We start from the raw sequence: 12,851 nt of genomic DNA on the forward strand, positions 1-12,851 counted from the left end.
AGCTCTTTATTTCTGTTTCACATACTTTCTGGTATGTTTACTTTTAAACAGTGCATCAAGCAGCACTATTTAACAACTTTCTGCATTTAAAATGTGGTTCAATAACTTTGCACTGCTCATTTAGCACAAACTCTAACATTTAACATTTATGATGTTTGCAACTCTTGGCCCAAGCATAGCATCAAAAGAGCATAAACGGACTAAATTGTATCTTGTTAAAAAGAACAGCAGCACTGAAAAAAGTTATATTGGAACAATCTATAAATGTGTTTACATTATATGAATGATTTGCTGTTCCTTCACAAGGCATGTAGGAAGTCAGCACTTCTCAAATGTGTGAAGTATTTCCATGTGCTTCAAGCATGATCTTTCCAAAACAAACAATGATTGAGAAATTTTTATTATTCTTTATTTCCCTGCCAGCTGGTTTTTTGGACTCTCAGCCACCTTCTTTCTTTCAGTCAGATCTCTCCTTATTGCTCACAGTAACACCTACTCAAGCAAAAGCATATTCAGAGCTGTAAGACTCAGAAATAGGAAGATCTCCATCTGATTTACACAGCATTTTCCCCAGGTCACTTTTACAATGTGTCTTTGTGCTATCGTAGCCAGTGGCTGCTCCTGAGGATGGAATTTGGGCATCCTACATTAGGACCCAAAGCCCAGTTCCTGCTGCTGTGTCCCAGTGCCTGCTCCTTTACAGGCAGGGGAGCAAACAATAACCTGGCTGAACCCTTCCAGCAACTTTCCCTTGTCCTGTGCAGAATCTTTTTCTGGGACCAAACCAACACAGTGCAGGACACACAGATAAGCTTCTAAAACTTGAAAAGAATCAGGCAAGCAAGCTCTTGAGCAATTCAATATATGAAACAGAAAACTAAAAAGACCAAACAAACTAAACCCAAAACAAACGAACAAAAGTAAAAGAAAACACCAAAATGTTCCAAACCCTAAGAACAGTTCCATCCCAAAAAGTGACAGCTGAAGTGCAGATCTGCTCCACTGGTGCTACAGCCACTTTACTAACAAGTACATTTGTCTTGCTGTTCACTCCTGTATAATTAACAGTGTTGGCACTATTTCATTTACTAAATTCCAGTCATTACAGCTGTGCAAACTTATGAGCCTAATTTGTATTTATACTAATATGTGTGTATAAACATGTGTTGCCTTAGCCAGGGAAAGAAGCCTTAAAGCAAATGAACAAATATTTATTCTAACAGAACAGTATAAGAGAGCCCAACCATAAAACAGACTCGGGTCAAGCAGCTCTGGTTAAATTTGTCCACCCAACAGTTTCATTTCAATGATGGAATCTTTCTTAAGGCAATTCAAAGAGATCATGCAGAGATGCAGGGATAAACAGAACTGCATTTCCAAAATTCAGTCTCCTTTCCCAAGGCCAGTATCATATAAATGAGAAGAAGAGAAATGGCAAATACTGTAATTTTTTTTCCTACATTAGGAAAAAAATTCATTAAATCTACATAATGTGCTTAAAGTTTACACACTTTGATATAATAGTAATTAAATAGTAAGGCCAGAACCCAATTAAATGTGTTAAGACTTCAGTCTGTGGGTTGGAGAGTACAGGAAGCATTTTCATGATAGATCATTTAAATAAAAGTTTATCTGGCATACACTTCAAAACCAGAGTTCAAAAAATTTAAGCACAGTTCTGCATGTATGTGCTTGATGCTTAACAAAATGTCTTTATTTAAACAAAGGAATAGAGATCTAGTATGACAAATACATTCACTACTGCTAATCATTTTCCATCATGCTACTCAGAGTTGCAGGCACATTGTATATATAATCCTACAAGATTTAAGTGAGCAGCATGTGGATCACAGGACTCTGGGTCACTGTTAAAATCCAGCACATTAGCTGTAACCTGAACTCTATTATTCAGTATTTTTGATGTCTCTCAACTCCTATATTTGAATTCTGTATTCATGTATTGCCAGAAGTGGTGGAGAACAAGCAGTCACAAGTGAATTTCCCTTTTTGCTCTTCAGAAACATGTACCCTTCTCAGCAGATCAACACCATAATAGAAAATTAGCATTAAAGGAAAATGCAATGCATATTCTTACTAGGTATCATGAGAGGGTGCTTAGCAACTGCAGAATCCCATTAGCAGAGTTGGTGTTACAGGGCTACAAGCACCTGCTCTCCAAAAAGATCAACCTGCATCCTCTGTGTAATCTCCACTCCAGGGAAGCTACTGGACCATCAGTGCTGTTGCCCTGTGCATCTTCATGCTGAGACCTGCTGGAAAGCACTGCAACCCCTCTCTCACCAGCACCTTTGGGCTTCCTCTGCAATGGAACTGAAGCCACCATGCACACAGGCACCAAGGCTGCAAGGGGCAGCACAGCAGCTTCCTAGTACAGATCCAGCCAAACTCCTGCTGGAAGCCAGATAATGTTCAGTGCCAGTAAAAACTTTACCTTGACATGCATGCTCTCTAAAACAAGTATGTCTATTCTGAGAGAATCTATATGCCTAAAGAACCACTTCCTTTTGAAAATAAGTGCTGGGATTTTGCTGATTCTAAACCATAGAAAGCTGTGAAAAGGGAAGTATTCTACCCAGCTGCAAAAAAAGACATCATGTATAGCATGAGACAAATGAAGATTAAAACCACTAAATACTCGTACAGAGCGGCATATATCCCCAAGAAATCAATTTCATCTGAAGTGTTTCTGCCTGAAGATAGACCAGCTGAGCGAAGAGTGAAGGTAGAAAATAAAAATAGGTTTAATTTATTTTTTTTTAACTTCAGGCGAATACTAAAAGCACTTAAAGAAACAAACAAACAAAAAAAAAGCCACCAAAACATACCACACCAGAAGCAGCAAACAAACCAACCAAACCAGAGCAGTAAGAATTAGCAAAACAAGGCCTGGAAGGCTGAAAGAGTTCCCAGTCATGCAGACAGGGTGGCAAAGCACCCTTGGGAGCTGCAGTACAGTTATAGTCTTAATAGTAGTGCAACATGCACTTCACTTACCTCACAGTACCTGGCATATGTCTAAGCAACTTTGAAGGAGCACAACTGATTAAAAAGGTATTTTGACAAGGCTTTTTTTGCATTTGGAACAGGATTTTGGATAATTGCTCCACAAGCTATAAAAGAAACAGACTGAAAAACAGGAGCAGCCGCTGAGCAGTTGTTTGCACAGGAAGCAATATTGTAGGGAAAGGCAATAATGAAGAACAGTTAATGTGACCTGAGCTGATGAGGTCAATGTTTTAAAAGAAATAGCTCCACATAATAGAAAATAAGAAACATTATTTCCCATTAGAATAATACTGCAAGTGTAACACTGCAAGAAATCTATTCCCTAAGCTTGTTATGCTCAGCTTAGCAGTAATGTGCATTCCTGAGGTGTCTTTGACATCTCCTGTCTGACACAGATCTATTCTTCAAAAATGTCAATTTGACTGCTCCCTCCTGCAAGCTCCAGCTGTTTCAGACTGCCCACTGCTCTCCCCAGCATCCACTAAGAGCCTGAAGCTACAAGAACTGGACTAAAAGCCTGGTAATATTCAGAAACACAGGAAAGCTGAATCTAACCATTTGCTGCTGTGATTTGGACAGGGAAGCTGAAGCAGATATTTCACTCTTAATTTGCTGCCATTCAGGGGTGCTGTTGACAGGAGATAGAGCCTGGCCCAGCGGAAGAGACAGGGGGTTAGGAATTTAGGAGGGATGGATCCTATTCCTCCTTCCGCTGCTGCTCTGCTGTCTAATCCTGGGTGAGTACATCCCCTCTGGGCATTTGGTTCCCCTCCCTCCCTGACACATTTATTTAAACTACAAGTGCAGAGAGGTGATTACCATCTCAGTAATGATGAAGCATGTACAACACTCTGCGCTGATAAGTCTATTAATAAATATCCCCGCTACTATTAGGTAATAAAACAAAAACTGTGACAGAACGATGTGCTATGCTAGTTTTGAGGTATTTGGATAGAAAATGTGAAAGAACACTCGTGTTCTTTTCCTGTGTATCTGGGGAATCCAATTAGAGACAACTGAGTTTTTAACTACATTAAATTACTTCAAGAATACCATCACTAGAGGCTGAGTCTCCCAGGGAAGTGAGCAAAGAAACATTATAAAACTGGCAGGAACAGCAAAGGCACAAAGCATGCAGCCTCAAGTATGCTGAAGAGAGCATGCATCTGAGCCTGACTAAGGCATTTATGCTTTTTACAAACATGTAAATAGCTGTGCCTCAGGACTCAAAGGTTTACATGTTCCCACTTCCAAATGAATTAAAGAAGTTAAACACATCCACACTTCTCTGAGTTTTTAACCGCAATGGTAATGTAAAGCACAGATGTACATGCACCAAAAAGCTCCTACAGTCCTGTAAACATATAAAAAGAAAACTAAATTACTGTAGTGAAATTAATTCCTGCTGCATTTTCAAACTGCCATTCATGTACAATTCATGAGCACCTCCTTTATACATTAAAATTAGCTTCACGTTAAAGCCACCTCCCAACTTAATGGTCACTATATTCACCAAGAAACACTGCCAGACCTTCCATTTGTTTTGCATATCCTGATAAACCCTAGAAATATTAGAAATGTCATTCAATTCCAACAACCTTTGCTCTTTTTGACAGCTATTTAAAATCTAAAGTACAAGCACTGACAGGAAACAGCACTTTCAGCACTACTGCAACGATTAAGATTGATAGTTTCTTTGGCAGCTTCACACTGACTTGAGATTAGATTTAATAAGACTTAAATATTCAGATATGCTAAAAGCCTAGTCTTAATATGATGAGTATGATAAGCAGAAACCTCTGAAGCACTTTCTCCCCCCATTTGCAGAGCCAAATCAAACTGATTGATTAGGAAGGTATACTTCATGCACAGAAGATATAATTTACTGAAATAAAATTTAAAAGTTAATAAGATTGCAAAGTAAAAACATCTTCCTCTTAAAAGGAAAAAAAAAAAAAAAAAAAAAAAAGAAAAAAAAAACCAAAAAAACCCAAAACCCATTTTAACAAAAGGAAAAGTGAAGGAGATCCTATCCCCATCAGCTAATTGTCTGTCTTGCGCTATAGGGGATGCTCTTGCTTAGCTTACAAGACACTCCCTCCTCCCCCTGCACACATAGGAACTCCACAGCATTAATATGACACCTTAAATAAGCCAACTTCCTTCAGCATTGCCCAGCAGACTAGAACAGGCATGCCTCCTCATTCAGAAACCAAGAAACACGTCTGATTATCAGTCAGGCTGAAGAACATCTCTGACCAAGACCATCCCAGGAAAAACACTCATGGTTCAAGCAGAAAAAAAAAAAACAACAGTGGATTGCAAACAATTGGTATATTTTTTACAACCTTTGTCTAAACACAAGCTCTGGATTACCCAGCAGCTCAGCTAGCTTCTTTTGAAAGAGCATTAAGGAAAACATCTACCAGTGGCCAAGCTATTAAGAAAAAATAAAAGCACAAGGAAAGAAAGTACGTAGTGGTTCAAATGTGCACTGCTGAAACTCTGACAGCGAGCATAAAACAGACATTTACAGAAACTATACTTAATTTGCACAACTGTTGAACCAAACAGAGCACAAACTAGAACTGTTCTTCTGCAGAAATTCTCAGTACTTCCCTAGAGCTGCTGCCACCAATATAAGTGGTGTGAACCCCATAGCTTAGAGATGAACAAAGCTAAAGAACTATAAAGAGCTCTGCCCTTGAAGGGCAGCACAACAAAAGTTCTACGTTTTTCAAGCATACAACTATGCAAAATAAATGGAATGGGTGTCTCAGGTTTTTAGAAAAAACACTCAATCTGGAACATTTTAAGTATCTTGTAAGGCAAGGTGGGAACTCACCTTACACAGTCACTAGAATACACTGTGGCAGCTCATCAACCACACCAAACCACATACAACCAGCAGTGTTGTTTTTTTACAAAACTTTCTTCTGAGCCAAACAACTTTCATTTGACTACTGTAACTTTCCAAGAGGCATCCCAGTCCTGATCTGAAAACATCAATAATTAAAGATTCCATCGCATTCCGGAGCCAATTTTAATAGTGACGTCAATTAACCAGTGGAACATTGTGAACTTTAGGCCTTATTTGTTCCTTCAGTTCCTATTTAGATCCTATTTGTTTAACTAAGGTTACTGGTGCTTGCTACATTTACTGTTGCACTGTTTAGATTTGGCAGGGTTCTATGTTAAGGAGGTACTTAATGTAAATTGAGTCATATCTTAACCTCCTCTTAAACTAGAGGCAGAGCACAGTACAAAACACATCCTTCTGCCTGTGAATGGACTGTTGTGACTCAGCTCCTCTGTGGATTATTTCTGATGTTTGAATTCAAGATGCAGTTGGCAGAACTCTTCAGTCCAGGGATCTTCTCAGTATGGCATTCAGGAGGAAAAGTCCTTTCCTATTTATTGCTGTACCAGTTGTATCCGAGGCCCTTCCACACACACATCCTCTGATTTACTTTCCTCACTAAGCTTCCAAATCTTCTTCACAGAGCTTGTTACTTACTCTTTTGTTTATAATTTTGTATTAAGTCATATTAAAATATGTTTCATTCAGACGAGGCCAGCCTGTCAAAGCAGCCCTGTAAAGTGCCAGATTTATCATCCATAGAAATTCAACATCTGCTTCCAAACACTCAGCTGTGTCCTAGAAGAACACCCACAGAAACATTCTCATGTTGTAGTAACCAGCAACTACTTTAGAAATTACAAGTTAGCCAGTTAATTTTGCACAATGTTATTATCATTGTATAATGTAATATAATTTTTATTACAGTTCTAAAAATAAATGTCATGTAATATCTAGATCAAGCTCCCTGTAAACAAAATATGACAACATTCATTTTTCTCAACAAAACCTATGATTTTATAGGCATAAAATCTGTTTTGCTTGATGCAATACATTTTCCATAAGTAGTAGCTCTCGACTTCAAATATTCCTACCCTTAACTTTACTGTTAGCTGTACCTCTTCCTACCTTTTTTTAATTGTTCTTTTTTAATTTAGGACTAAGGTCACCATGAGGGTTTTTTTGTTTGTCTGGGACTGAATAAATTAAATTAGTAATCTACTCACACTTTCTTAAAAAAGTAACAATCAGTTGTCTGGAGTATCCCTGTTATTATTAATGTTATGATGCTAAAAATCTCTTTATCCAAGTCTTCAACCATTCCTGGATGAAATTTACTTAGGGCTGCAGATCTGAGGAATCCACTACTGCACACTGCATTTAATACCCATTTTGAACTGTGTTAGAAAGTATTTCAGCTGTGCTCATCTTGTAGCATAAGGTTATCTTCTTCCTTTTCCCAGAAAGGCCAACAGCTTTAAGAAACTCTGACAATAAATCATAACAAGCACATAGAAAGTGTAATAGTTTTTAAAAATTCAGTTACAATAATTTTTAAACAGAACAAACATTTTCTGCCTACTGTCTTTTCTATAGAAACAGAAAAGATCTCAGGAAGCATTATCAATCTCACCCAGACTCTTAGATTTTAAAAGAAAAAGAAGATAAGGGTTATACTACAGGAAAGTACAAAAACAAGTGGCAAAATTTTGCAAAAGCTAAAATTACCTTTAGAAAAAATATTCTGCAAATGTTTTTGCATTGTGAACTCTTTGGGGGATAATAAGCACAGCACAGATATCCCTGAGAGAAAAACTGATTAATTTATGAGAGATTAGTTTGAGGCAAAAGTTTTTTGTTTGTTGAGTAGGGTGTAGAGTATGTACCACGTTGAGATAAAGAACAGGACTGCTGACACATCCTCAGCTGTCCCTGCAGCAGCAGCACATTTGAAAAAATACTTGTTGCTTCCTAGATTCCAATAGCAATTACAAGAACAACCTTGACCACTCAGCTACATTTTCTAAGTTGCCTGTCAGTGCCTGAAGTAAATATAAATAAAGTGCAACCTTTTCTTGAACTTACAAAATTTCAATTTCCAGAATTTTTACAAAAATGAGAGACACAACTAATTCAGAATAGAGCACAACTTTGCACAGAAAAAGCTGTAACTTTTTTTTTTTTTTTTACAATTACATAATGAAAACAACTCACATTTTCCAACTGGCAGAAGAACCAAATTCTTAAATTAGTTCTTAATTACTTATTTAATTGGAAGAGAACAGCCTATTTCATATAATATGCAACCCAGGTTTAAATAATTTCTAAATTTCATGGGGGAAATCTTCATTCTTCTGAAAAGTGTTAAAAAAAAAAAAAAAAGGAGCAAGCAAGTCTTACCATTTTGATGCCAGTAGAAAATGTGACTGGTTTGACAGGTTTGGGTTTTTCCACTTGCATTTCTAGCTGAGTAGATCTGTCCTTGTGCTGAGCTAAAAGCAGTGAAGCAGGAAGACTGGAGCTCTCCTGTAAATATGAGGAAAAAAATTAAATGCTAAAACATAACAAATATTAATGCTACATATTCTTCAAAATTGCAGGCTGTGCCTGAAAGGCCATCAATAGTAGAGCAGTGTAATGGTAAGTATCCTCTCTACAAGGAACAGTTTACCAAAACCAATCATTTTCTGTAATAAGAAAAAGCTGCAGCAAGCCCATAAATCAGAGTAACCTGCAAACAACCATTTTTATAGAATCCACATTAAAGACAATATAACAGGCTCCTTATTCCAACTGGTCAATGCAACTATATTTATTAAAATTAAAAAAAAATAATTAGAACTTAATCAGAGAAGGAATAATACCAAGTACTATAACTTGGATCAGATGTTTATCTAAGACACATTCTTTCTACCAATGAACTCAGACCAGTTTGAAATTGTTTCCCATTAGATTTCACCTGAGGCCGTTTGGAAATGATCCTTGCTCAGCTTTGCACAATGGCACTATTGTAAGTGCAACCAACAGCATATTTATTTTCTCCTTCACCAGCTTATTTTTAGGGAAGCCAGCCAATTTTTAAAAAATATATAAGAAGCAGTAAAATGAATAGTTGAGTAAATGAACTACTTAAACTCTCTGAACAGAACAATTTTACAACAAAACCATTATTAATGTTAGTATATGTGCTGCATTCTTGAGAGAGTCAAAATTATGAGACAAGTCATTTCCTAAAGTGACTACCCCCATGCACATCAAAATCACTGAGACTTCCTTGCTAGAATGACCTTGAAGTTGAGAGCAAGAAAGAACTTCAGACAGACTCTTCACAGGCAGCTCCAGTGCATTACTTTATTCCTAAAGTCCTCAAATGTCACATATACTTCTGTTTCACATGACCAAGCAGATACTGAATTATGAACCATATCTGTTACTCACAAAACCAAATTTTAATAAACTGGACTGAGATTTTTTTTTTTACACCTTCACAGTTCAGGGTAAGAGGTGGAAGATTTTATTGTTTTGGTGTTTATGGTATCCTAGAGAAATCTTCTGAAGTGCATGAACAGTCATGTCATACAATGACTTTTACCATCACTCTCCAGTCCTCTTTCCCCTCTATTATTTGTCACACTCACTTCATCTTATTAATGGACTGCAAGTGCTAAAAGCAGAAAAATCTTGTATGATGAGATGTGGTCCAGAGTCACAAATACAACTAAGGCACAGGATCCTTCTCACATTTCTGTGATTAACCAGAAGAAGGAAGGGGAAGAGGTTAAAAACTTAAATTACAAAAGTAAGAAATACAGCTAGGAGAAAAGACCATGAATGGATTAGTTTGCAATCTGCATCTTCAAAGCACTGTACATGTCTGTAACCACCACGCAGCAGCATGTGCTGCTGTCAGAAGAGTTTAACGATGTGATCTTTTAATCTTCAGATTTAATATACTGGGGGAGAAGGGAAGAGTGTGAAGCTTTTTGTGGTTCGTTTTCCTTCTCACATTCCTTAGGCACTCACTGTATTTCTAATACAATAACTAAATGAAGCCAATTTTTGTACCAGCTTCTCAAGAGTTCATACAATGGCCAGTAACCAAATTACACAACTGTGGGAAACCCACAGTGTGCCAGCAAGCCACCATGTCCATGATTGTTTGTGCTATCTAATAGGCACACAGCCCTTCAGTTAACTATTAACACACAGGGAAGGTCCAATCCTGTAAGCATGGATCCATACTAGCAATTTTCTTTAAAGGAAAATGAACTAACCACATACACAAAGCTGGCTATATGCAAAAATTTCTGAAGAATTCACCTTCAAAACCCACTAAAAGTGGGCATGCTTGATGTCTTTAAAGCACCTTGCCCTTTGACTCCAAGCTATGCCATGGCCCATAGCTTGGGCCCATTTGCCATGTCTGCAATGTCATTTTGCTCATGTCTGGGAAGTACTGGCTCTGGAAGAGGCAAGGGCAAGTCTCACAACACAGAAGACATCTAAGAGCAGGTCTGTAATCCTCTGTATACAGGTTAGAGAGTTTATACAGTAAATAAAGGAAGTGCTTTCATATTTTACTCAGTTCTGATTATTCAAGTCTAGAAGGAACAAAAACAGAAAAACCAAAACACACACACGACTCTCCCAACAATAAAAAAAAATTCATTTGAGACTGTGAGTCTAAATTACAAAAAGATGTTGTGCTTTCAAGTGGTTTTATTGCAACAGAGGTCACTTACAATTAAGGTAATAAAATCTGCCTAGTTTAGAACTGGGAGGCAAAACAAGCAACAGGTAACAGCTTAGGCAAAGCACCTGACTGCTCTTCCAGCAGCTGCAGAGCCTCAGCCGCTTCCAATGCTGTGCTCACCTTCCCAGCAAGTGCCACTGTCCCTCTCCCCCCTGCTTCCATCCCCAGCCAGGATGCTGGAGCATTGGCCCCAGGGCCAGTCCTTTCTTCATGAGCCACTGTGCTCCCCAGGCTGAGCAGGGACCAAGCCCACTGCACCATGTTTTAAATACCAAACATTTCTTCACATTTCCCTGCCTCTGGACTATCTAAAGTATAAGCTCTTGGAAGATGGGGGCACTTTTCTTCTTTATTGACCTTTACTATTATTCAACTTTACTACTGTTATACCATAAATAATCCATACAAGAAACTGAATCTCCTCAGTAATTAGGATTTAAGCATTAAAGGTAAAATTATTGCCTTGGAAGAGGAAAGATCCAGCATCACAGAATTGTCACAGTTGGAAAGGAACTCTAAAGTCACCATGTCCAACTGTCAACATCCTCCCTGCTGGAATAAAGTATTTGTATTTATATCAGTGTCTGTGCCACACAGCAGAGCATGTCCTGAAGTGCCTCATCTAAATTTTCTTCCAGGGATGGTGACTCCACCACCCCCCTGGCCAGTCCATTCCAACACCTAACTACTGTGTCAGTAAAAAAATTCTTCCTCAAATCTAATCTAAACCTCCCCTAGTGCAACTTCAGGCCATTTCCTCTGGTCCTATCATTGTTTACATGAGAGAACAGACCAGCACCCACCTCCCTACAACCTCCTTCCAGGTACTTGTAGAGACTGAGAAAGTCTCCTCTCAGCCTCCTCTCTCCTCATGACTACCTGCATCACATAACACAATTATATTACATTTTCTCTTGCTGCCCCTGTATGGGGGGAGCCAGGGGGTGAGGAGGTAAAAACCTTGAAAAAAATTAGAGACCCAGGTCAAAGGAGGCTACAGGTTCTCAACCCCAGGTAATGCATCCCAAAATAGCCAATGCAAAGACAAGGGGTGAAATCTCAGCTTCTCTACTTCCTCTACATGAGCAATCCACCAGACTCACTAGTTTTGCCACTGGTATCACTATAGCCAGAATTTAACCCTGTTCTTTTATCACAGTTCCAGCAACCATAGATAGAAAATTTATTTCTTTTTTAATGTGATTATTTACACTACTGCTGCTTATGCTTGACTCTTGCTGTATTTCTCAACTAAGTTTTACATTTCATTTTCAGATTTGCAGCACAGCGTTATAGAGATTTCAGAGACCATAGGAAATGTTTATTTGTTTAACAACTGCTGATTTTCCAAAGACTTTTTAAGTCTTCATACAAACACTTCAGTACTGGTTTTATAAACCTTTAGTATTACAAAACAGTTTTGGCTCAAATTTAAGTTGACAGTGCCCCTTTATAAACAGAGACAACTTAAAATTGCCAGTTTCCTTCCTCAGCCTTTGAAAAAAAATTAATCACCTCTCATTTTTAGAATATTAAGATATGTTTTAATAGCAATACACATAAAATCACAGTTAAAATTATTTACAACTATCTTTTTCTCAAGCCATATGGTGAAATAGGCTTCCAGTAAAACCAACTGCTTTGTAAAAAAAGAAAAAAATGAGGAAGAAGAAAAAACCCAAACAAACAAAAGCCTTGGTCTCTAATAAATTAAGACTGTGTTTTAGAACAGGATGGAAATAAGCCGGAACCCAGATAAAAATCCTTATTCTAAGTCATGAAATTTAAGTTTGTAGTGGAGCTTTTATTAATTGATCCACTCTTCAATTAATTGTTTGGATAATTCTAAACAGTCTGTGGATTTTAAGCACTTCTAAAGTGAAAAGAGACTGCTGGATGCAAAGTTACAGACCTGAAGGATTTTCAAATAAATTTTCTGCTTACTGTCCCCCATTCTCTCCCTTTTGCAGAGGTAGCTGAGCTCCCAAAGCAGCTCCTGATAACCACTCTGCTCCAGCCCACCAGACCATCAACCACTATTCACAGCTGCTTAACAAGCCAAGAGTTGTAAGAATTCACATTATGGCTGAACCAAGTCAGCAGCTTCTCCCTTGCTCCCCTTCCCAGGATGCAGGATCAGCCATGCACCAAAGCAGATGCAACTGCATCAGCTGAAGACAAAAACACCTACATGGGCTCAGACATGACACA

At 38.1% G+C, this 12,851-nt stretch overlaps 1 protein-coding gene across 1 annotated transcript in view; it reads right to left on the minus strand.

Moving 5' to 3' along the window:
* The window catches only part of MNAT1 (MNAT1 component of CDK activating kinase), a 122,413-nt gene that overhangs the window by 58,419 nt on the left and 51,143 nt on the right, over nucleotides 1-12,851 (minus strand). The window contains exon 6 of the mRNA XM_030451566.1: nucleotides 8,288-8,413. Coding sequence (XP_030307426.1) covers nucleotides 8,288-8,413 — 126 coding nt within the window. The remainder of the gene's footprint in view (nucleotides 1-8,287; nucleotides 8,414-12,851) is intronic.

The sequence above is a fragment of the Calypte anna genome, chromosome 5A (genome assembly GCF_003957555.1).
Source record: "Calypte anna isolate BGI_N300 chromosome 5A, bCalAnn1_v1.p, whole genome shotgun sequence".
Classification (NCBI taxonomy): domain Eukaryota; kingdom Metazoa; phylum Chordata; class Aves; order Apodiformes; family Trochilidae; genus Calypte; species Calypte anna.